Raw genomic sequence first — 25129 nt, 5'->3', positions numbered from 1 at the left:
CACATCTGTATTCCCCATACCCAGGGAGGGAGGACTGATGAGGACCTGAGGTCAGTCTGGGCTACACAGGAAGATCCAGGCTTTCAGAGGGAGACCTCATCTCAGTTAGATATCTATGAAGAAAGGCAGGAAGTCCAACAAACCCACAGTCACTTGGAGAGCAACTCCTCCTGAGGCACTTACCTGGGTTGTCCCCAGTGAAGGCCACCACTTTGCAGGCCGGAGGGAATCCATAGCGCTGGACATAGTAGGAAGAAATGGCTCCCTAGGGAGAAAGAGAGCTTGTGTTCTGCTGATGTAACCGCAGCCTGCTCAGCACAGCCATGCTCACCACAACCCAGGGGACACCTGGCTCCAGGTCACTGGAGCTGAAGAATCTTCCACACCTCAGGCCACGAGGATGGTGCGGGCATCTGTGGCAGGGCCTGGAGCACCACCATCCTTCCCAGCCACACCCAGCAGAAGGAACCCAGAACAGGTGTGGAACCAAAGGCCTGAGGTCATCTCAAGAATCATGGTATTTATTCTGAGATTGAGGGTTGTTAGAACATAGCAATCTCTAACTTGTACCTACTTTGTGAACACCAAATTCTGGATACAATGTTGAAGAAAGTAACAGAGCATTGGTAAGCAAACTCACAGGTACAGCAAATGCCTTGCTTGCTTGTTTATTATGCCAGCAACCAGACTAGAATAATCAGATAGGCAAGGACATAGAATAATGTTCTAAAGAAAACTAACCTCAGGGTTAGCCTGGGCTACAAAGCAAGTTCAAGGCAAGCCTGAACTAGATAGCATACTCAAGGCCAACCTGGACCACATGAGACTGTCTTAAGAAAAAGGGGGTAGATTAGGGGTGTAGTTCATCTGTCAGAATGCTCAACTAGCCTGCATAAAACACTGGATTTGAGCCGGGCGGTGGTGGCGCACGCCTTTAATCCCAGCACTTGGGAGGCAGAGGCAGGCAGATCTCTGTGAGTACGAGATCAGCCTGGTCTACAAGAGCTAGTTCCAGGACAGGCTCCAAAACCACAGAGAAACCCTGTCTAGAAAAACCAAAAAATAAATAAATAAATAAATAAATAAATAAATAAATAAATAAAACACTGGATTTGAACCCCAGCACCCTGTAAAACCAGGCATGGCAAGGGGGCTGGAGAGATGGCTCAGCGGTTAAAAGCACTTTGGTCTACAAGAGGTAGTTCCAGGACAGGAACCAAAAACTACGGAGAAACCCTGTCTCGAAAAATCAAAAAAAAAAAAAAAAAAAAAAAGCAGAGGACCTGGGTTCAGTTCCCAGCACCCCATGATGACTCACAACCGCTCATAACTCCAGTTCCAGGGAATCTTTTAACTCTGTGGGCACTGCATGCACACACTGAACACACATACATGTAGGCAATCACTCTCACACTCTAAATTAATCTTTAAAAAAATTTTAAGACAGACATGGTGTAGTACACATAATCTTAGCACTCAGAAAAATTTAAGGCCAGCCTGGGCTACACAGCAAGTTCTGGGCCAGCCTGGGATCCCAGAGGTCCTGTCTCAAAAATTAATAATAATAATAATAAAACTAAAGAAAATTAACCAAAAATTAGCAGTTTATGGTAGGGGATTCCTTTAAAACAAGAGCAGAGATCATCTCTTCCCAAAGAGATAAATATTATATAGAAAGAAATTAGAAAAGGCAGGGCATGGTGGTTAATGCCTATAATCCCAACACCTAGGAAGCTGAGACAGGAGGATGGTCATAAATTCAAGACCGGTCTGGACTACACAGCATTAGGTCAGCGTGGGCTACAAAATAAGATTGCCTCAAAGAAGCAATATTTTTTTGTTTTGTTTTGTTTTTTGAGACAGGGTTTCTCTGTGTAGCCCTGGATGTCCTGGAACTTACTTTGTAGAGCAGGCTGGCCTCAAATTCACAGAGATCTGCCTGCCTCTGCCTCCCGAGTGCTGGGATTAAGGGTGTGCGCCACCACCACCTGGCAAGAAACACGTTTTTGAAGTATTTTCCCCCAGTGTAGGGGAAGACAACTTGGTTCCAGCCATGTCTGTTTCCATCACAACAAGCCATCCCCTGGGAAAAGAAATATCTTGACCTGGGTTGCCTTAGAAGCCAGGGAGTGATGGGCCTGCAAGCAGGTTACCTTGGAGGAGTGACCTAGGAGACTAGAGAAAACAAGAGTTCACTGTCCCATTGGGCACCCCAAAGGTCACAGAGGCTGAAGCCACAGAGGAATCTCTAGAAGCTGGGATTGGTCCTGAGGATAGTCTCTCTGGGGGCAAGCCAGAGGCAGTCACTCACCCACTGGTTCCCATGCCTCTTTGATGATGGCTGCCCTACACACTCATAGGACACATGAGTCAGGGATGTCCAATACTTTTAATACAGAAAGTATGGCTCCAGCAGGGGTGACGCCTGCATGAAGCCACCGTGACTTTTGATGCACAGTTTGTTAGTAAAAAATGCATTCTTGAGAACTGGTTCTTTCTGATTCCTCCAGCACTCGCCTCTGAAAAAGACTCCCTTAGATGCATTCTTGGTGCTGGGAGAGCAAAGCCTTAGACAAAGACTTGGTCTCCATTTCACATAAAACAAAAGGCCATGGATCACAGTAACATTCCAGGGGCTCAGTGTACAGACAAAAAAAAAATTAAAAAAATAAAAAAATAAAAGCAAAATTTCTGCACTTCAACAATCAGGCCACATCCACTTACTCGGGGCTTGACCCCTAATGACCCATGATATCTTATATACAACTGAAGCCTAACTTTCTTGTTGTTTGTTTTTGTCTCTGGCTGTTCTGGCACTTGCTATGTAGACCAGGCTGGTCTGGATCCACCTGCTTCTACCCTTCGGTGCTAGGATCAAAGGCCTAGGCCACCACCCCATGCTTGAATCCTACTTTTTTTTTTTTTTTTTTTTTTTGAGACAGGTTTCTCTGTGTAATCCTGGCTGTCTTGGAACTAGCTCTGTAGAACAGGTTGGCCTTGGATCCACCTGTCTCTGCTTGGGATTAAGGCCCAGCCAAAGCCTAATGATGGAGGAAGGTCATTGGTTAATTAAAAAAGAAACTGCTTGACCCTCATAGGTTAGAACATAGGTGGGTGGAGTAAACAGAACAGAATGCTGGGAGGAAGAGGAAGTGAGCTCAGATGCAGGGCAGCTCCTCTCAGAGACAGACGCTATGAAGCAAGCCGCCAGGTCAGACATGCTGAATCTTTCCCGGTAAGACTGGTGCTACATAGATTATTAGAGATGGGTTGATTGGGATATGAGAATTAGCCAGTAAGGGCTAGAGCTAATGGGCCAAGCAGTGTTTAAAAGAATACAGTTTGTGTGTTGTTATTTTGGAGCATAAGCTAGGCGTCCGGGAGCTGGGGCGGCAGGAACACAGCCCGCAGCTCCCCACAACAGCCTAATTCTTTTTTTTTTAAATTTATTTATTTATTTATTAAGTATACAATATTTTGTTTGCATATATGCCTGCAGGCCAGAAGAGGGCACCAGATCTCATTACCGATGGTTGTGAGCCACCATGTGGTTGCTGGGAATTGAACTCAGGACCTTCAGAAGAACAGGCAATGCTCTTAACCGCTGAGTCATCTCGTCAGCCCCCCAAAGCCTAATTCTTAATGAACATGGCATGTTACAAATGCCCCAGTCTTAAATAAAACAATGTATGTTGTAACATTCCTTGCTCAGCAAGGTAACTTGGTATCTGCCTGTCCACCCTGATGGGGACCCCACACAATGGGACAAGAGCTAAGATCGTTTAACTCCCACTGGCTGCAGTCTGTGAACTCCCATGGTCTTTCAGCAGCGGGATCCTCTGGACACTGGGCCTCTGTGTTTTAATTAATTCTCCCTTGGTTTATGCCTTGGTAATTTTTTTATGTCCGCACCACTGTCTGGCCTTCTGCGCTTTTCTTTTTTTCTTTTTTTTTGGTTTTTCGAGACAGGATTTCTCTGTGGCTTTGGAGCCTGTCCTGGAACTAGCTCTGTAGACCAGGCTGGTCTCGAACTCACAGAGATCCGCCTGCCTCTGCCTCCCGAGTGCTGGGATTAAAGGCATGCGCCACCATCGCCCAGCTGTTTCAAACAGAAGGTGTCAGTTATCTATTTGCCTTTTCTGTCTTTTTGGCTTGCGGCATCCACACCTTTGCGTCTTGCACTGTAGGCTTCTCTGGGCAGGATTTCTCTCCCTTCAGCTCTGCGTACTGGCTTCACAGAATACCTGGGGAACAGTGTTTTGGTATTCTGTCCATGGTAACATGTCAGTGAGAATCTTGCGGGAAAACAATGGCTATGCCTGAGCGTGGCAACAATCCATCTTCCTGGGGCCCATGATCGTGACCAGAGGCTCCTCCTTCCTTCACTATCAGCCATCTGTCCCATATGGGATTCTTTTTTATTGTTCTGGCTTCATATGTGTCTCATGTGTACCAAAAGATACCATGGACCCTCTTTACTCCCAAGTCTCCTCTGTATAGTCAAGAACAGGGCTGGCCAACTGGATCACACTTGGGTGCTCAATCCATATCCATTCCAAATGGGAGGCACTATACTCATGGTCAGTGCCCGTACCTTACTAGTGTGTCCAACCATCATCCAAACACACTACATCTCATCTCACTTGCACGGGGGTCTTTTAAGAGAGACAGGATTATTCCCAGATGAGGAAGCGGGAACACTGATTAAACAGAAGCAGGCACACACCTTCAACCTCAGCACTGGGGGCAGAGGCAGGTGGGTCCTTGATGACTCTGGTTCCAGGTCATCAAGGCCTATAGAGAGACCCTGCCTCCAAACAAAACAAAACAAAACAAAACAAAACCAACAGTGAACCATAAGCAGGCAGGCCCGAGCAAAGCCGGGGTTTAATCTCGGTCAGTGTGATGCCAGGGCCTGTGGTCTATCAGGTCCTTAGTGCTTATGTTTTCCAGAGCCTGCCCGCTGCCCTCTTCTGTGCCAGTGCCCAGGACCTCAGCACAGTGCACTTTTACCCCTAGGTGTGCAGACCCCAAAATCCTTCTGAGAGTGTGGAAATCTAGCTCTGCTGTGGACAAGTCCCAATTCCAGATAGTCAGATATTCTGACTAATGTCAAATGTTGAGTTTAGGTTAAGTAAAGTGTGTGTGCACGCATGTGTGTGTGTGTGTGTGTGGATGTGCACACCCTCCTAGGCTCCACCAGAGTGCCAGTACCCCGCAGGCACCATCACTGAAAAGAGGACTTACCACAACTGAGCACGAAGGGACTGGTGAGCCGAGTTTCTCCTCCAAACAGGGGGCACAGGCACCAAGGCAAGCTTGGGACCAGACTTTTTCCTGGATCTGCAACAAATTCATTCCAGAACCTAAGCAAGAAAGGAAGAAGGAAAGAAACAAAAATAAAAACATCTGGAGAGTCGTGTGTGTGTGTGTGTGTGTGTGTGTGGTGATGGTGCACACCTTTAATCCCAGCACTTGGGAGACAGAGGCAGGCAGATCTCTTGTGAGTTTGAGGCCAGCCTGGTCTACAGTGTGAGTTCCAAAGATGGGCTCCAAAGCTACACAGAGAAATCCTGTCTCAAAAACAAACAAAAAAACAAAAACAAAACATCTGGAGGCTGGGGCATTGGCGGAGGTAGTGAAATTGGCAGAGGAAGCTAGTTCTCTAGTGTAAATGTGTGGCCGGGTCTCTTTCTTTGTTTTTGCTTTTTAAGATTTATTTACTTGTGTATGAATGTTTGCCTGCATGTATGTCTGTGCACACACATTTGCAGTGCCAGTGGAAGGCAGAAAAAAATGTCATATGCTCCTGAAACTGGAGTCACAGATGGTTGTAAGCTGTCATGAGTGCTGGGAACGGAGCCCAGGGCCTCTACAGGAGCTCTGAGCCATCTCTCCAGCCCTGTGGCTGGACCGATTTCATCACAGAAGGAAGGTAACACACTTTGACCCTCTTGGACCCAAAGCCAGGAGGCAGCAGGGTCCATGTAAGTATACCATGTCTTCACCTCCTCCGAATACTCTCCGCAGACACTTGTCACACGGAAGCCTGAAAATCTGCTGTTCTGAGACCCCCTCCCTCCCTCCCTCCCTGCAGGCCCCTCTCTCATTGTTCCCCTCCCTCCCTCCCTGCAGGACCCTTTCTCACTGCCCCCTCCCTCCCTGTAGGCCCCTTCTTTTATTGGCCCCCTCCCTCCCTCTCTCCCTCCCTGCAGGCCCATCTCTCATTGCCCCCTCCACCCCTGCAGGCCCCTCTCTCACTGTCCCCTCCCTTCCTCCCTGCAGGCCGCTCTCTCATTGCCCCCTCCCTTCCTGTGATGTCATCAACAACCTTACAGAGGGATTTTAGAAGCCTCCTGCCAAAGGTTTTTTTTTTTTGGTTTTTTCGAGACAGGGTTTCTCTGTAGCTTTGGAGCCTGTCCTGGAACTAGCTCTTGTAGACCAGGCTGGCCTCGAACTCACAGAGATCCACCTGCCTCTGCCTCCCGAGTGCTGGGATTAAAGGCGTGCGCCACCACCGCCCGGCTGCCAAAGGTCTTGTACAAGATTCTGAAGCAGATCCCGCAGCTCCAGTGAAGCCTTCAGATGCCTGCAGCCCTGGCTGCCAATTTGCCAACCCTGGGAGTGATCTTGAACTAGGACCAACCAGTCCAGCTACTGCTACATTCCAGACTAAGGGACCCTCAGGTAACAAGGGAGAACTTAAACATTTGCCATCTTAAGCCAGTAAGTGATGGGGACACTTGTTATATACCAGAAGATAACTAATACTCCTTCCTTCTTGGAATGATAAGACAGCTGCCTGACTGGCACCCATCCAGGCTGGATGAGGTGCGTGCAGTGCCCATGGCTGCCCTGCATGTGAACAGCATCTTTACATGGGCTGAAGCTTACCATCACTGTAGTCGATGGGCGAGTACCCACCCAGGAACAGCGAAGCAGCAAAACTACTGACCAAGGAAATCCTCTGGAAGAGAAGGGAGCAGGGTTAGAAAGGACTCACTCCCACACACACTAAGCTGCAGTACGCTTTCTGTGCATGCGTTCACGTACACAGACAGACAGACAGACATACACAGAGAGAGGGGGGGGGAACGGAAGCTAAAACTTCAGCAGGGAGTGATAGAGACAGAGTGTATCCATTCAGGCTACAAAACTATCATAATTTATAACAACAAAAGACAGAGCCCTGTGAACATGTCGCACTTAGGGAGGCTAGTTTTCCACCTGGAATCCATTCGTACACCCTCAATTCTTCACTCCACTTCCATGTCTTTGGCGTTTGGTCACGGAGAAGTGGATGTGTGGCCATAGAACTCAGAATGAGAAGATTCTCAAGACTATCACAAGTTTAAAGACAAAATGACACCCCACCCACCAAGAAACTACAACACCCGGTCACGTCCCCAAGAGAATCCCTGATGAACTGTAAGCATCAGCCTCAGAATCTTTAGAGAGGGAACCACCACCTCTAGTCCCCATTGGGACAAATGCCTTGATTCACACATACACCTTCAGGAGGGTTTCCATTCCTCAGTGGCTAACGCTGCAGGTAATCTGGAAGCTGGAATCATTAAGTAATATACTGCAGTCAGGTATAGTGGTATAGTCCTGAATAGCACTAGAGGAAGAGGCAGGGGTTTGAAGGCAACCTGGTCTATATAGTGAGTTCAAAGCAAAACCCTGTCCCAGAAACCACACTAAAAAAAAAGTTAATAAGTAAAAAGAATGAATGTTTACAACCCTTATGAGTTTGCCAGACTTGTACAAAAGCACAATATGTAGTTGGTTGTGGATGCCAGGCTTTGGGACGGTCCCTGATGATCGTGACTGACCCACAGGTACCAGCTGCACCGCCTATGAGCTGGAGCTCTGGACTGAGCAGAGAGGAAAAGGTGATCTGGGCATCGACATTCATCTCTCTCTGCTTCCTCTAGGGTTCCTTTATCTTATGTATCTGAGCCTTTGTCTGCAGGCATCTATGCTATGCACCACACAGCATATGTGTGCCTGGTGCTCTCAGAGGCCGGAAGAGGATGTCAAAGTCCTGGAACTGGAGTGACAGATGGCGGGAAGCTGGGTGCTGGGAACTAAACCCAGGTCCTCTGCAAAAGTAGCCAGTGTTCCCAACTCCTGAGCCACCTCTCCATCCTTCTCTCTGCTTTCTGACTAGAGATACGGTGTGATCCGCGGCCTCAAGCTCCTGAGGCTTCAGCTGCCCTGCCGTGATGGATTTGCGCCCTCGACAAGTGGGCCGGAGTCAACACTTTCTCCTCGAGCTGCTTCTATCAGCTATCTGTCACACGAAGAAGAGAGTGAACTCCAACAAGGAGCCCAGCATGGAGGGGCACAACTGTAACCCCAGCACTCAGGAATCCGAGGCAGGAGAATCATGCGTTCCAGGCTAGCCTGTACTGCATAGTTAAATCCTGATGCCGAAAAGACAATAAAGAAAAAATAAGGAAGGATGGCCAGCAAGATGGCCCAGTAGGTTAGGGGACTTGCTACCAAGCCTGAAAATTTGAGTTCCATCTCTGGGCCCCATGTGGTACAAGGAGAGAACCAGCTCCCATAAATTGTCCTCTGACCTCCACACACATACCCATACACACAACTAAATAAATGGGATGATTTTATTTTTTCTTTTTTATAAAAAAATAAATTTAGGAAAGGAAAGAAAGGAGGGAAGGACAAAGGAAGAACGTCCTAAGCAATTTTATCATCGTGCAAACATCATCCGGAATGTTTATATAAATCTGGACAGGAGAGCCTGGAGCACACCGAGGCCGCGTGGTGCAGCCTATGGCTCCTGTACCAACTGCCGCAGACAACGTGTCACATCTACGGTTAGAAAAGACCCTGTAGGTCGTGGGGATTGAGCTCAGGCGGTCAGGCTTGGAGGCAAGTCCCTGAACCCTCCAGCCATCTCAACAGCCCCTCTCTGAATCACTTAACACCTGCTCACCAAAAGCCTTAGCCAATGTATACGAGGTGTGTCTGCACTGAGACGAGTGTGAACAACAGGATTTAAGTGTGACTTAGATGGAACACGAAGGCTCACCAACCTCGGAGTGCGAGTAGGCCTCGGGGTTTTGCTGGAAGAGCTTTGCTATCTGGTTGCCTGTAAAGCGCTGGGGAGAAGAGAGCACAGATTCTTAGACACTCTGACCCTACACAGAATAATCTCAAGGTGCGGTTAACAGCACCATCTGGATGTGCTGTAGAGTGCCAATAGTCTTGAAAACCCCCAAATCCAGAAATGCTTGTTACCAGCCAAACACGGAAGATGGTGTATTTGGGCCTTTGAGTTCTGAAAATGTTCTTAGTAACGAGCTCTGGGGCAGTCAGCAATCCTTCTGTGTCCACAGACAAGGCCTTGACTTCCTGGGAGAGAGTCTCATGTGTCAGTCAGTTCTGTGACTAGCCCTTACTGTAAATGTCCTTAAAATATATTTATTTATGTAATTAATGTGTATGGGCCAATGCCCAAGTGTGTGTCTGTGTGTCGTGTGTGTGCAGGAACCTACAGAGTTCTGAAAAGCATTCGATCGCGCTAGAGCTACAGGTAGTTATGAACTGTCATGTCGGGGCTGGGAACTGAACCCAGCTCCTCTGCCAGAGCACCCAGTGCTGTTAATCACAGAGCCCGCTTCCCAGCTTCAAGAGACCAGAGGCGGGGGCTCAGATAGTCTCCTTGTGGAAACCGTACTGTTAGTGTTCTAACTAGGTTTAAAAATGTTTTGCCTTTATTTTCACTTTGCTTATGAGGGAAATAAATGTGTGGTTTCCTCACATAAATAAAATGGACATGTCTGTGTATGTGACTGTCCATGGAGATGTCCGAGAAGGCCAGAAGTGAGTGTCCAACACCCTGGAGCTAGGATTACACGCAGGTGCTAGTCACCTGGTGCCCTGGGAACTGAACCTCTGCAAATGCAGAGCAATCTCTAGACCTCCATCCCCTACTTAAGCCATAGTCATGTGACCCAAGATACCCAATCACAACAAACTCTAGGGCCGTGGCTGAAGCCTTTGGGGCCCCTTGAGTTAAGTCTGCTGGGCTCTAACTTCTTTCAACCTCAAAAGCACCTCAAATAGACTATGTTCCACTTGCTATCGCGAGGTCATAGACCACGAGTCTGAGGCAGCCACTCCTCCCCCTACACAGTAGTTCCAGTAGGGGTGCAGTCATGTCCATACCCCAGCCCTGGCCGGAGACTACATGCCAGGAAATTGCCATCGCCTACTGAATGAGACAGGGCAGCCTGGATTAGAACCCAGGACCAAGCTGGACGTTGATGGCGCACGCCTTTAATCCTAGCACTTGGGAAGCAGAGGCGGGCGGATCTCTGTGAGTTTGAGGCCAGCCTGGTTTACAGAGTGAGTGCCAGGACAGGCTCCAAAGCCACACAGAGAAACCCTGTCTTTAAAAACCAAAAAGAACCCAGGGCCAGCATGAAGCCTGGCTTCAGGGACCAACATTAGCATCAGTTCAGACCGTCCCTGCACATCTGGGAGCTGGGTGCCCACTATACCCTCCCAGAGCCTTACTCCTCATCCCGGCATGGGTGTTACCTACCTCATAGGCCCGAGACCCTGTGAGGCAGCTGAGAGCCCGGGCTCCGCCCACCGCAGCCTCCAGCTGGCGGCACTGGGCTGTGGTACTGGAGTCCATCCATACTGGGCAGTCGCTGATGGAGAAGCAGGTCTGGAAAGAGCAGGGGAGGTTCGGGTTTCCCTTCTACCACTGACTAGAGGCAACCCTGGGGCTGGCAGTCACACTGCCCATCCTGTCAGGAAGACCCTGGGGACAAGCCCTCTGCAGGACCAGCGAGGTCTCTCAAGGAAGCCCAAGGCTGGATGATCTCTGTTAAAGACGCCTGGGCAAACTCCTGCTGCAGGAGACGGGCAGAGGGCAGCAGCGGCACCAGAGTGCAGGTCAGTTGGGGCTTTGGAAACAGGAGAAGGGAAACCGGAGACCCCACCTCTCGCATCACCAAGGGGCCCACCACTACTCCACGAAGGAAGGGACTCATTAATGAGAGGCCATCTGAACCTCTGGGCAACGCCAAGGAGACGTCAGCTTGGGGACGAGGCAGACCATATTCCACCTCCCACTCATGACGGTGCAAAGACGTCCCAGATTGCTGGGTTCACTGGACACAAGGGTCGCTCTGCAGGCTCTGTGGATCTATTAGATTCACAAGCGTCTTCACCTGCAGCTGCTGGTGTAACGGGAGAGCTGGTGACAGGCTCGACAGCGCCAGGCTGGCTCCAGTCTTCCAGTAAACGCTCCCGTGTTGCTGTTAAGGGGAACACAAGCACATGTTCATGTATCACGCCTGGAGCCACAGCCTCCTGCAGACACAGAGCCAGGCCTCAGGCCAAAAACAAACACAGAAATAAAAGTCTCCAGGACTATCTATCTCTTCATCACGTAGCTCAGTGCCTTACGACACGAGGTTTCCACTTTCACATCACCTCAAAGCTCGCGGGAAGGGTTCTAGAATCATCAGTCTGTATCTTGGTATCTTTTGTCAAACTGTACTAATTTTTCAAATATCGTCTACAATGGTGCCTGAAGTTGTCTCATGCCATTTATTCACCTAACAAACACATTGGGCAGCAAGGCCATGCTAGACATGAGTTCATAGGTTATTACAGACCCTGATGTCCTGGACAATGAAACTGAGTGAGGGAAGGACGCAAAAATGCAATTACAAAACCCCATAGAGGGCTCAGGAGACGGCTTAGTCATCACAGTGCTTGTCTCGCAAGCATGAGGACCTACGTTTGGTCCCACATTTAAAAATATAACCTGGAGCCGGGCGGTGGCGGAACACACCTTTAATCCCAGCACCCGGGAGACAGAGACAGGCAGATCTCTGTGAGTTTGACTGAGGTCAGCCTGCTCTAGAGAGCGAGTTCCAGGACAGCCAGGGATGTTATACAGAAGAACCCTTGTCTTGAAAAACATAAATAAATAAGTAAAATAACCTTGGGGGAATGGAGAGATGGCTCAGCGGTTAAGAGCACTGGCTGCTCTTTAGGGGGCCTAGGTTGAACTCCCAGTACCTGCATGACAGCTTCAACCATCTGTAACTACAGCTCCAGGAAATTTGATATCCTCTTCTGGCCTCTGCAGGCACCAGGTGTTCATGTGGTGCACAGACATACATGCAGACAAAACACTCATATACAGAAAAAATAATAAATAAATAAACTTCAAAAAAAATCTAGAGGGCTAGGAAGATGGCTCAGTGGCTAAGAGCACTGGCTGCTCTTCCAGAGACCTGGATTCAGTTCCCAGTACCCACAGGGAGGCTCACAACCAGTTGACATACATGTAGGCAAACTACCTATACACATAAAATAATAAAATAATTTTTAAGAAAATAACAATGAAGCTAGAGAGATGGCTCAGCAGTTAAGAGCACTGACTGCTCTTCCAGAGGACCCCGGTTCAATTCCCAGCAGCACATGGCAGTTAACAACTGTCTATAACAACTCCAAGATCTGACACCCTCACATAAACATGCATGAAGGCAAAATGACTATAAAATGAAAATAAATACATTTTAAAAAAGAAAATAACAATAATCTGAGCACAGTGTGAGCTTATATTCCAGTCCTGGGGAGGTGGGAATAGGCAGATTCCTGGGCTCTCTGGCCAGTCAGTCAGCCTAACCTACCCGTTGAGCTCTAGAACAATGGGAGACCCTGTTCTCTGACCGCCCACATGAACAGACGTGCATATATGCACCCTCTCACACACAACCCTGTGAAGCCACAGTGATGAGAACACAGAGAACCCAGCCAGTGGGTGTACAGATTGGGAACACGGACAGGAAAGGCAGGAGGGAACTCCAGGCTAAGAGAAAAAGCTGGAGAGAGAGCTGGGCACCTGCTGCCAAGCCTGACAACCTGAGTTTAACTCCTAGTGTCCACATGGTAGAAGAAAAGAACCAATTCACAGAAGCTGTCCTGAGACCTCTACCCATTTGCTCTGGCATAATGTCACGAATGCACACATACTTTAAATAGCTTTTTCATTTAAAAAAAAAAAAAGAGTAGCTAAAATGTAAGAAAGTGTGTTATGTCCCAGGCACTGTTCTGCGTATTTAACAGTCACAGTGACCCTTTGCCAGATAAGGATGTGGAGGCCCAGAAGCCTGGGTGATGACTTGGGTCAGGCTTCTGTGAGGCAGAGCTGGGCATGTCCAGAGCTCCTCTTCTGGCTGGCAGCGCCACCACCAGCTCAGAATCTCCACTGGGACTAGCACAGGGTTTGGCACTCCCTCACTACCTGATGCTCTCGACAACAGGATACTACAGCTCTCTACTGAAAATACTCTCAGGATGGAGAGATGGCTCAGCAGTTAACGGAGCTGGTTGCTTTGGCGGAGGACTCAAGTTTGGTTCTCAGTGCCCACAGCAGTGGGGCTCACAATAGCTTGTGATTCCAGCTTCAGGGGAACCAACATCCTCATCTGGCCTCTTAAGGCACCTGCACTTACGTGAACAAACCTACACACACACACACACACACACACACACACACCTAAAAATAAACACATTGCTAGTATCACTTCTTATTGTTTTTCCTTCCAAGAACTAGAAAGCCATTTTAGTGCCACTAAACGGCCATAACAAACCCACATCTAATGCTTCGTCCATCCCTTATGGGGCCTGTACATAGCTCCCCTATCAACTGCCCTATTTCACTACCGTTTATTTATTGAGTACTGAAGAGTGAACGTCAGGCCTCATGCATGCTAGGAAAGTATTCCGTCAATGACTTATAGCCCTAGTCCTCTGTTTAACTGATTTTGAGACAGCATCTCATTAACTTGCCCAGGATAGCCTCAAACTTACTCTGTAGTGCAGGTAGGCCTTGAACTTGCAATCCTTCTGCCTCAGCCTTGCAATTAGCTGGGATTACAGGCCTACACCACCACACCCACCTAAATGTCCTATTTATAGCAAGCTTTATCGTAGGAGCATCTCAGATCCTTTAGCAAGGAGACCAGTCATACAGACCTAAGTAAGGTGAGAGAGCTGGAGGTACTGTCACTACCAAAACATGCGTACTCACATTTGAGGCTAGCCTGGTCTACAGAGCCAAGTTCCAGGACAGCCTGGTCTACAGAGCGAGTTCCAAGACAGTCAGGGCTACACAGAGAAACCCTGTCTTGAAAATCTAAAAGGAAAAAGAAAGAAAGAAAGGGAGGGAAGCAAGGAAGGAAGGGAGGAAGGGGAAAAGGAAGGAAAGGAGGGAAGGGAAGAAAAAGAAAGAAATGCGCACCCCACAGGAAGCCATGAGCTCAGCCCCCACCCGCTGCTGAGATAGCCAAGTTCCCAGGGCAGACACGGCTGCTGTGGACAAACCTGGCCTGCTCCAGATAAGGCTACAACTTGAGAGAAGTCAAAGCCCGAAGCCTTCATCTTCTCTAGGATCAGGTCCAGAGCCTGAGAAGAAGAACAGAATCCACCATGACTCAACAGAACCACTGAGTCCTCTAGACCACAAACCTTAGCACAGAAATGCGGAAAGCTCTGCTGAGGGGGTGGGGTCATCTATGTCAGGAGAGTTCATTAAACAAGCCGGCATCAGTCAAATAAAAGCGTCAACTTGGCTAAACACAGTATTTTTTTTTGTTTGTTTGTCTGTTTTAAAACTTATTTTTTCCAGACATGGAAGCAAACACCTTTAATCCTAGCACTCAGGAGGAGGATCCCTGTGAATTCGAGGCCAGCCTGGTCTACAAAGTGAGTTCTAACAGCCAGGGCTGTTAGACAAAGAAACCCTGTCTTGAAAATCCAACAGAAAACAACAACAAAAACCCCACATTTATTTGTATTTGTGTGTATATATGTGTCTATGTGTGTGTCCCATATGTGCAGGTGCCTGAGGAGGCCAGAAGAGGTCATCAGATCCCCTGAAGCTGGAGGTACAGGTGATTGCAAGCTGTCTGACGTGGGTACTGGCTGCCAAATTCAGGTCCTCTGGAAGAAAAGCCAGCATTCTTAACCATCGAGTCATCTCTCCAGCCTATTTTTGTTTTTTTGAGAGAGGGTCTCATACAATCCAGGCTGGCCTCCAACTCACAAGGCAGCTAAGTAAGGGGGGAGGTCCCTGCAGGTGTCCAGGAAGGGAAGTAAACCACTCACAAAGACAAGAATGAAAACCTGAGCTGGGCGGTGGTGGCACACACCTTTCATCCCAGTACTAGGGAGGTAGAGGCAGGTGGATCTCTGAGTTCTAAACCAGCATGGTCGCCAGACATATAGAGAAATCCAATCTCAAAACAAAAGCCAGTGCAGATAGACTTGATCAATCTGGACCAGACTTCTTTGGGGAGACTAATAACAATAAGTAATAACTAATAACAAGAGGAGGTTTATTCCCAATGTATTTAAGCACAGCGTAATTTGGAAAAAAAAATTTCCTGGTGTAATACAACCCTTGGTGCACAAGGAAGCATGATCACATTGAGACTCAACTCAGGGTACACGTAATTTCTTCCAAGAAGAGCAGTTCTAGAGATAAGCTACCTGTACTAGCTTAATAGAGGTCACTGGGGTATTAGCCACTTCCTGTCTTGGTTGTAGGCACTTGATGTGGCCTGGCCCAATAGATAACACCAGCTTATCAATCACTTACAATTCTCAGGTTTCTGGATGGAAGAACAGGTTTTTCATCTTTCCAGTAGAATAATCCAGTGTGTTTAACAATCCTGGTTTTTCTAGAGCTGCAGGGTCACAAGGACCTCCCACTAAGCTAAACACCCAACAGCTAAGGATGACCTTGAACTCCTGACCTTTCTGCCTCCACCTCTGAAGTCCTGGGATTCCAGGTAGGCACCACCAGGCCTACTCTAGCCAAATAAATGTTAAATAAATGAAATCATAAACATTAATCCTCAGGATTTCCTCCTCTACTTGGCACCCCCCAAACACAGGGGAAGAACCAGAGCAAACAGCTCCAATTTGTGTTTTCCTTTTGCTCATACTTCTACTTCACCGCCTGAATTACCCAAGGACAACATGGAAGAGCAAAGCTAGGCAGATGTTGCCATCAGGAGGGTGCAGGTTCAGACTCTGTACCCAGGAGCACGAGGCCACAGGACTGAGGACAGCCTGTGGTTGTGCTGCCAAGTGCCCATCTAACACTCTCGATCTGGCTGGAATCTTTTTCCAGGAGTGGGTGAGATACATGATGGTGTCCAGCAGAGTCTTACTGCTAAGACCTCACGGCCAGATGGGCTGGGATGCAGTTTAATTGGTAGAGCGCTCACCTACCATACATAAAGCCCTAGGTTCCAACTCCAAACCACAAAAAAACCCAGCGTGGAGGCGTGTGCAGGAGATAGAGGCAGGAGGAATCAGAAGTTCAAGGTCATCCTCAGTTACACAGTGTTTGAGGCCAATCTGCAATATATGAAAACCTGTCTCAACATGTATCTATTTCATGGAAGATGATAGACAGACAGATACATGAACATTTCATGGCAGGAATCTGAGACTCATCCCAGCCTGTATCTTCTGAGGGCAGAGAAATAACCCCGCTCCATGCTAAGGTCACTCCTGGCCCTTACAAGGCCGCTTGTCAAACCTCAGACAGGAGGGCAGGGACTGGAAAACCTTGAAACAAGTCCAGCCCCAGAGGCTGCCACAGCCCAGTGACCACCCTGGCTCCACACGCAACCCCGGATCTGCTCCCACCTACACTGACACAGCCCTTAACCTAATGTCTGGGACCTCTTGACCCTTGCCTCTGACCTCCCACTACCACCACTGATCTGGCGCTGTCTTCTGGGTGCCTTTCAGCCAACCTGTCTGGTAGAATCCATCCTTAACTCTTCAGTGTCTGACCCATGACCAGGCAGACAAAACAGATGGTTCAACAGGGACGGGAGAATGCAGAAAAGCTTTTGGCAGACACACAGTGTTGCCTTCGGCTTTCAAGTCAAAGGACTTTGGTACCATCAGTCACGAGGCAATCCAGGCCCTATCACGTCTGTGTTGAACAGATCCTTGCATAGGTCACCACATCTGGCCAGAGGTGGATCATGGTGGATGGTCCTAAATAGGCAGGTTTAGCTTGGGGTTGATCTCAGCCTGACTAGTTGACTATAAGACACTACTCTGAGTGACCATGCCATGGGGACAAACACTAAGACACTAGGGACCATGCTTAGACTGACAGCAGAGACTGGGAAGCCTGGCTCTCTGTCCCTTTAGAGGCAGCATGGGTTGGGGACACAGCTCATTTGGTAGAAGCTCCAGGACTGCATGCTGGGCATGATGGTACATACCTATAACCCCAACACTTAAGGGGTAAAGACAGGAGGAGCAGAAGTTCAAGGTCATCCTTGGCCACGTAGTGAGTTCAAGACCACCCTGGGCTATAGACCATGCTTTTAAAAAATAAATAAACAATTTTTGTGGCTCTGGTACCTAAAAGCCCCTTGAGAGTCCTCGCAGATATGTACAGGCACCAGCTAAGGCTGGTCTGCCTCAGGAACCTTGCAACTTGCGTTAATCCCGGCTAAAGGACGCCCCCATGAGATGCCAGCTTGGGGCCACCAGTGACACAGGCTGGATATGGGAGAAGGAAAGGAGCTTCCCTATGCTTACCTGGACCCACATCAGGACTGGAGAGGTGACCGTCAGCCTGTCCTTGTGTACATGAACACCGCCCTGAGTTCTGCAGGGAGAACAGGTATGTGGGACGGAGCTCCAGGGCAAGCTGAGCTCTGTGAAGCTGCCCCGTGGTGATAGGAGACCGCCAGAGAGAGGACACTACCCCGTGAGTGCCAAGCAGACACTGTGTTCTGGCTGGGGAAAGGTGTGAAGTAAAGGTCTGGAGTCCTTGTTCATATGAAACTAACAACTCATTTTAATTTCAGTTCTCATTTTATCTATATACATGTTTTTCCTACATGTATGTGTACCATGTGTGTGCCTCGTGTCCTGGGAAGTCAGAACAGGCTATAAGAACTGGAGTCACAGAAGGCTGTGAGCTACTATGTGGGTGCTGGGAATTGAACCCAAGTCCTCGAGCCAGTGCTCTTAACTGCTGAGCTGTTTCTCTAGCCCTGCAAAAGCATTTCTTAGAAGACACCTCATAGAGAAAACCTTGTCTAGAAGGCAGGGTTGGGCCTCGTGACTGAAAACTGGTTGCTTCCCCCACTCCCAGAGTCTTACATTGTAGCTCAGGCTGGCCGGGAATCAGCCCTGATTGCTGAGATAGCAAGTATGTACCACCACACCCAGCTGAGCCAGGAACTGTTAATATGTACAGAGCCTCCTTCTCTGGATCCCCAGGACAAAAAGAAAAATGAACAAAGTTTTCAAAAGGTGGCACACTTGGCTGCTGCTCCTGTAATCCCTGCACTCAAGGAGGCTGAGGCAGGAGGGCTATGAGCTGGGGTCTAGCCTAGGCTACAAAGTGAGTCTCTGTCTCAATGACAACAACAACAACACGAGGCTGTAACCTCAGCCTGAGAAGGAAGCAGGAGGGTTTAAGGTTACCTCAGTTACACAGTGAGGTATATGAGACCCCGTTTCAAAAAGGGGGTGAGGTGCCGGGTGGTGGCGCACACCTTTAATCCCAGCACTTGGGATGCAGAGGCAGGCGGATCTCTGTGAGTTCGAGGCCAGCCTGGCCTACGCAGTGAGCTCCAGGGCAGCCAAGGCCACACTGAGAAACCCTGTCTGAAAAACAACAAAAGGAGAGGCAGAGAAGATTCACTCAAATGCAACATGCCTGTACACATATGCATCCCTTCCCTTTCCTGTTGCCAAGTGCAAAAAGAAAAAGGAAGGCCCACCATAGATGTAACCTGGACTCTGACCAGAGCATGAGGTCATGCGAACTTTTGTTTTGTTTTTTGAGGCAGGGTTTCTTGTGTAACAGCCTTGACCATCCTTGAACTAAGCTCTGTAGTCCAGGCTGGCCTCAACTCACAAAGTTCCGCCTGCCTCTGCCCTCCCTGCTGGGATCAAGGGTGTGCACCACTACTGCCTGGCTTTGTGAAAATTTTTCTTTCTGACTTCACCAGTCTGTGGTACTCTCTCATTAGCAACAGAAGATAGCCAAGTACAATCATCAGAGTTTAGCGCCCAGTACGTGGCCCGGCAAAAGCACATCTCAAATGTCTGAGGGAGTGAATGACTTGAATTGGGAAAGAAGAGGGGAAAAGTCACTCTCTGTATGGAAAGAAAAGATTCTCAGGGGCTGGAGAGATGGCTCAGGGGTTAAGACCTGGGTTTGATTCCCAGCACGTTACGGTGGCTCACAACCATCTGTAACTCCAGTTACCGGCGTCTGATGTTGTCTTCTGGCCTCTGTGAGCCCCAAGCATGAATGTGGTACACAGACATAAATGCAAGCAAACGCCAATACATAGATGATGATGATGATGATGATGATGATGATGATGATGATGATGATGAAAGAAGGTGATTAAGTTCTACATAGACTTCCTCTCTGGCACTGGGTTAAGCCAGAACAGTATAGCTAATAGCACAAATGGTTTAGAGATCTCAATGCACACCAGGTACATACCCAAATTCAGGAAGGTCTCTGTCAAAATGCACACTGTCCTCATAGAAGACATTCAACTCTGCATCAACAGCAACAATTTTAACCTGGAAGACATTTATGAAAATGGTATCTAGGGTTTTCTCAGCCTCTACTTTCCACCCAAGGGGCTCCTAACTTCAGTCACGGTTCAGCAGCATTGTAACCACAGCAACAGAAGTTTCATGGGCCACATGTTCAAGAGTCAGTAATAATAATAATGATAATAATAATAATTTTTTAAAAGAAAAAGAAAAAAATTAAAGAATGGGAAACCCAGCTGAAACTCCCACTGTTTACAAGAATCTATTCCCCAAGCAGTGAAGACCAGGTCCAGACCTGGCAAAGAGGCGTGTCTCCAGGGGTTGTCCCCAGAGCCATGACCACAGTCATGACCACATGACATCCTAATGAAGCCTTTCCAAACTCATGCAAGATGGGGAAATAGGTCTCATAGAGTAAGGAGACTGAGTCCTACGGGATGCTTCCCCCAGAGACCGGAAAAGCTCTGCTTCTTCACCCATCTGAGTAGCCGCGGTGCTTATTCCCCAAGGATGCATGTTGAAACCCCCTGGGCGTCCCATGCCTGCTTGGCAGCCAGGTTTTGATTCCACCCAGCTATCTGCTGGAAACACCAACCTCTGACCAGCAGCCCTAGAATCACGGACCCTGCCAGCCAAGATAGGTCACCGGGGTAGGAGGCAGGGAGTACGGGGGGGGGGGGGGGGCAGGAACGGGCAAAGTCCGTTTACACAATATGCCATTTCACTTTTCAAAGATGCCTGTCCTGGCGCTCTCCTTTAAACCCAGCACTCAGGAGGCAAAGGCCGGTGGACCTCTAAGAGTTCAAGGCCAGCCTGATCTCCACAGTGAGTTCAGACCAGCCAGAGCTAAACAGTGAGGCCTTGACTCAAAATATGAAATAAAATAATAAAAACAAAGTAAAGGTGCTTGGCTGTGAAGTGGATCTAGGTTAGCATGCGCGCACACCGCCGCCAGCCTGTGGGCTCTGCGGCTTTCGCTAGGTGTCCTGGGTCCCTGCCACCCGCAACCCTGACTCCTCCTCCGCATGGACCCCTGGGGTCACTTCCCCACCCCCGATGCACGTCCACGGGGTTCCGCGAGGAGGCACCCGCGATTTCCGGGAGGGCGCGTGTGGCTGGCAGGCATCGCCAGGCTCCAACTCCGCGCCCCGCGCCCATGTACCTGCTGCGTGCTGAAGTCCCAGCCCAGGCAACAGCGGCGGCCCGCGCGCTCCGTCATGGCCCTGGGGGGTTCCCTTGGCGGGTCCGTGCGTCCGTCCGTTCCTGTGTCCCGCGGCGGCGAGACTGTCGCCTCGCTCCGACACCCAGAGACGCCAGGGCCCGCCTCTTGCCACGCCCCACAGGTCTCTGGCCTGGAGTCACGAGGCGGGTATACACTCTGGCGCCGCCTGCGGGAGGACGCTCGTGGGACTGCGGCGGCTGGGACCCTTGACGATCCCCAGCAGGGCAGGTTCCCACCCTGCAGTGCAGCGATTTCCCTCCAGGTTCACCCCACTGCCCTAAGAAGGCTTTCTTTCCTTGGAGATACGTGGGACACAGGAGGGAACTCTGGGGTGACTAGTTCTTGCAAGTTCCTCAGGCGGTTCTGGGCCAGGCAATCCTTTGGGGTAAGTGGAGTAGATGTTCTACCTCATGGTGGTGACTTAAACGTCACAAGGAAATGGGGCCTGAGATTGGAAGACCTGGGCCTTGGCAGGCCTTGTCTGTACCTAGCTCATCAGTTTGTTACCTAAATGGGTCGCATCTCACCTCTGGATTTAAACTCAGTGTCCTTGGGTCTGTGAGATGGTTCAGGGTGAAGGTACTTGCCACAAAGCATGAGAATCTTAGTTTCATCCCCAGGATCTATGTGGTAGAAAGATCCTACGCATCTTAGAAGTTATCCTCTGACCTCCACATGCACAGCTTGGCACACGTGCCAATACACACCATACACAAACAAACAAACAAAAAAATAATGACAACATTTGAAAACAAAGCCAGAGGCTGTGATGGCTTCTTGGATGAGACTTATTCATCCCTGCGGCCAGCTAAATGTATTGGTGGTCTAATAATATGTCAGGCATGGCAAAGCCAGACAAGAGCCCAAACCAGCCTGGCGGTAGTGGTCAGACATGGGGACTACTCGAGAGCAAGCGTGCCTCACAGTGGTTTGACCAACTCCATCCCATCTTTTGTTTGTCTAGGCCTTGTGTTTTATTTGTATTAATTCCATTTAAAAGGAAGGAAGAGAAGGAAGGAGAGAGAAAGGGAAAGCAGGAGGAATGAAACGTTTCCCCAGTCATGGTGGCATAGACCTGTAATCCCAGCACTTGGGAGGCTGAAACAGGAGGATCTCAAGTTCAAGACCATCCTAAGTAAACTATTAAAACCCTGTCTCAAAATAAAATTGAAAGGGGACAGAAGAGGACAGCACCCTTTAATTCCAGTACTCTGGAGGTAGAGGCAGGTGGATCTCTAAATTCAAGGTCAGCCTGGTCTACAAAGAGAGTTCCAGGATAGCCAGGGCTACATAATAGACTGTCTCAAAATAAGGGTGGATGGGGAGCTGAATGCCCATCCGGGTGTGTTGGTGCACACCTTTAATTCCAACACTAGGGAGGCTGCGCTGATGGATGTTACAAGTTTGAAGTCAGCCTGATCCACATAGCTAGTTCCAGATCAGTTACATTGCAGGGCTACATTGCAAACCTCCCCCCAAAAAAATGAAAGAAAAAAAAAAGGAAGCGGGAGCTGACAAGATTTTGCCTAATCTGTACCCTGGAGTCAACCCTTTGTAACTACAAAAATCAAAATCTTAATTAAACTTGGGGTAGTAATTTACACTGTAATCTAGTACTTGGAAGGGTGAGACAGGTAGACAATTAGTTTGAGGCCAGCCTTGGATACAACAATAATCCTATCTATCTATCTATCTATCTATCTATCTATCTATCTATCTTTCTATCTATCTATCTATCTATCTATCTATCTATCTATCTATCTATCTATCTATCATATATCATATGTCTATCTATCATCTATCTATCACCTATCTATCAGATCTATCTATCATCTATCTATCTGATCTATCTGTCTACTTATCATCTATCTATCTATCTACTATCTTCTGTCTGTTTATCTCAATTCCTCCTCCTCCTCCTTCTTGTTTGACAGTATTTCAGTTTGGATTTACTAAAATGTCTGGGCTCAAAAGATCTTTATGCCCAGATTGCTCTTGGATTTATACTCCTCCTGCCAGAGCCTCCCAGTAGCTGAGATTACAGGCCTGTAACACCAGGTGTGGTACGACAGAGTCTGTTTTATTTTAAGACAGGATCTCCTGTGCCCCAGCCTGGCCTTGAACTCAGTGTGTAGCCAAGTCTGGCCTGAATTCCTGATTCTCTAGCCTCACCTTCTCAAATGCTGTAATTGCAGGTCTATGCCACCATACCCTCTTTGAAATGATCCTATTGTCACCCACGGGTCAGCAGATTACCTGGGGGTCAGCCAATCTATGAGCCCATCTAAGCCTAGCTCAGTTGGGGTGGCTCTTCTCCACATGACTCTTGTCCTCACCCTGAGCTCAATATGCTGATTGTGCACTTGTGGGATAAAGAATGTGGCCAAGGTGGGGCTGGAGAGATGGCTCAGAGGTTGAGAGCATTGGCTGCTCTTCCAGAGATCCTAAGTTCAATTCCCAGCAATCACATGGTGGCTCACAACCATCTATAATGAGATCTGAGAACACTATATATAATAAATAAATCTTAGGGAAAAAATGGAGCCAAGGACATGATGGGTCAGGCCTTTGTATTCTAGAGGCAGAGACAGGCAGGTCTCTCTGTGAGTTCAAGGCTAACCTAGTCTATATAGAGAGTTCCAGGACAGCCAGGAATACACAGTGAGACTCGGGTTCAAATAAACAGACAAATAAATAAATGGGGTCAATGATGAAGTCCCCAAGAGGCCATTGCCAGATCTGGGTTTCATACTCTTTGTTGGAGACAAGGAAAGGAACTCAGGCTGATTGGTGATCTCCTATTTAGCTGGAATGTTTGAGGTCCTCCAGGGTATCTAAGTGGAGATGTCAGGCAGGCCAGGTTGGATGTGTGGCCTCCAGCTCAGGACAGAGGTCTGGATTGAGAACAATGATTTGAGACTGTTGTCTCCCAATGGATGAGAGCTCAGAATAGGACAGATGGAGTGAATTATGAAGAACACATCAAACAACACAGAGACTCAGGATAGGTAGACAACAGACGTCATTAGAAGAACCTTCCAGGAAGGCTGGGTTTTGGCAGTTCCATACCACCGGAAGTCTGTTTGGTTGAACAGCAGAGAAACAGATCTTATGAATCAACAAGAGAAGAATCAGTGAGTCCTCAAGGACCTTACTGTGTGTTGTCATGTTGCTCTGGCCAGTGTCTGGCCTAAGCAGCTAACACCTGTTTCTCAGTTCTCAGCCTGGGAAGTCTAAGGCCACAGCCCTGACGGTCAGCTCCTGGTGAGTGCTCTTTCCCAGATTTGCAAATGGTGGCTTCCTGTGTGTGTGTGTGTGTGTCCCGAGAGAAAGAGGGAAACTCATGCTGTTGAGGGGTACAGGGAAGAAGGCAGAACCCCACCCTGACACTCACAGGAGCTTCAGGAATTCCCCTGATCCTTTAATTACCTAAACTGAAGCCAAACTGGCTTCAACACTGAAGAGAATCTCAGGACTAGATTCTAGTTTTTTTTTGGTTTTTTTTTTGTTTGTTTTGTTTTGTTTTTTTTTTTTTTACGTTTATTATATAGCGTGCGTGATGGAGCGTGTAGCTGTCAGAGGATAGTGTGCGGAAATGGTTCTTTTCTTCTGCCCTGTGGATTCCGGGGTCAAACTCAAGTCATAAGACTTGAAAGATAAAGCCCTTACCCACTGAGCCATTTTGATGGCTCAAGATATTTTAATATAGACTTTAAGCACAAAGACTATGGCAGTCTGGAGAGACGGCTCCATGGTTAAGAGTGTAATGATCTGTCCTGTCCCTTTAAGGGACAAGCCTCGCCCCTTCCCTCCCCAATCCCTGCCCCATTCCACAGAGGCAAGCTGATCTTCAGCTTCCAGCCTGAATCCCTTCTCTCCCCTGAAGAGGCAGCTTCTGCCTCGCTCCATTCTCCCCACTTCTCCCCTCCCCCCCATCTCTCGCTCCGCTCCATTTCTCTCTGCTCTTCCCCCTTCTCCCCTTACTACCCCCTCTTCCCTTCCCTTCCATAACCACTAAGTAAATATCCAACCTCACTCTGCATGGCGTGCCTATCCATGTCTCTGTCTCTCGCCCACTGTGTGGCTCCCTGCCCAGGACCAGCCGCCTTCGGAGACCCGCAGTGTGGTCTCTTGGCGTGCCCATCTGTCTGTCTCTCCTCTTGGTCCACTGCAGCCACTTGGGGAACTATGCTGTCCCTGCCTGGGACTGGCTGCTCTCAGGACCCTGCTGCCCACTGCTACTGCTTGGGAGACCTGCAGCATTTTTACTTGATC

At 48.6% G+C, this 25129-nt stretch overlaps 1 protein-coding gene across 6 annotated transcripts in view; it reads right to left on the bottom strand.

The window, feature by feature from the left end:
• Positions 1–20924, bottom strand: part of Xylb (xylulokinase) — a 37332-nt gene extending 16408 nt beyond the window's left edge. For 4 of the 6 annotated variants that reach the window (XM_057767188.1, XM_057767189.1, XM_057767192.1 and 1 more), the window contains exons 1-10: positions 20795–20924; positions 19574–19656; positions 17641–17710; positions 14389–14469; positions 11217–11303; positions 10580–10708; positions 9066–9131; positions 6895–6967; positions 5248–5366; positions 184–265 (exon numbers count right to left, since the gene is read on the bottom strand). In XM_057767188.1, coding sequence (XP_057623171.1) covers positions 184–265; positions 5248–5366; positions 6895–6967; positions 9066–9131; positions 10580–10708; positions 11217–11303; positions 14389–14469; positions 17641–17710; positions 19574–19656; positions 20795–20851 — 847 coding nt within the window. In that variant the 5' untranslated portion in view covers positions 20852–20924. Of the gene's footprint in view, positions 1–183; positions 266–5247; positions 5367–6894; positions 6968–9065; positions 9132–10579; positions 10709–11216; positions 11304–14095; positions 14203–14388; positions 14470–17640; positions 17711–19573; positions 19657–20794 lie in introns of those variants that run through there. The other 2 variants (XM_057767190.1, XM_057767193.1) reach the window with 2 other exon arrangements.
• Between the last annotated feature and the right edge of the window lie 4205 nt (positions 20925–25129).

The sequence above is a fragment of the Chionomys nivalis genome, chromosome 4 (genome assembly GCF_950005125.1).
Source record: "Chionomys nivalis chromosome 4, mChiNiv1.1, whole genome shotgun sequence".
Classification (NCBI taxonomy): domain Eukaryota; kingdom Metazoa; phylum Chordata; class Mammalia; order Rodentia; family Cricetidae; genus Chionomys; species Chionomys nivalis.
Note: the sequence above shows the minus strand (reverse complement) of the source record. Positions and strands in the feature narration are given on the sequence as shown.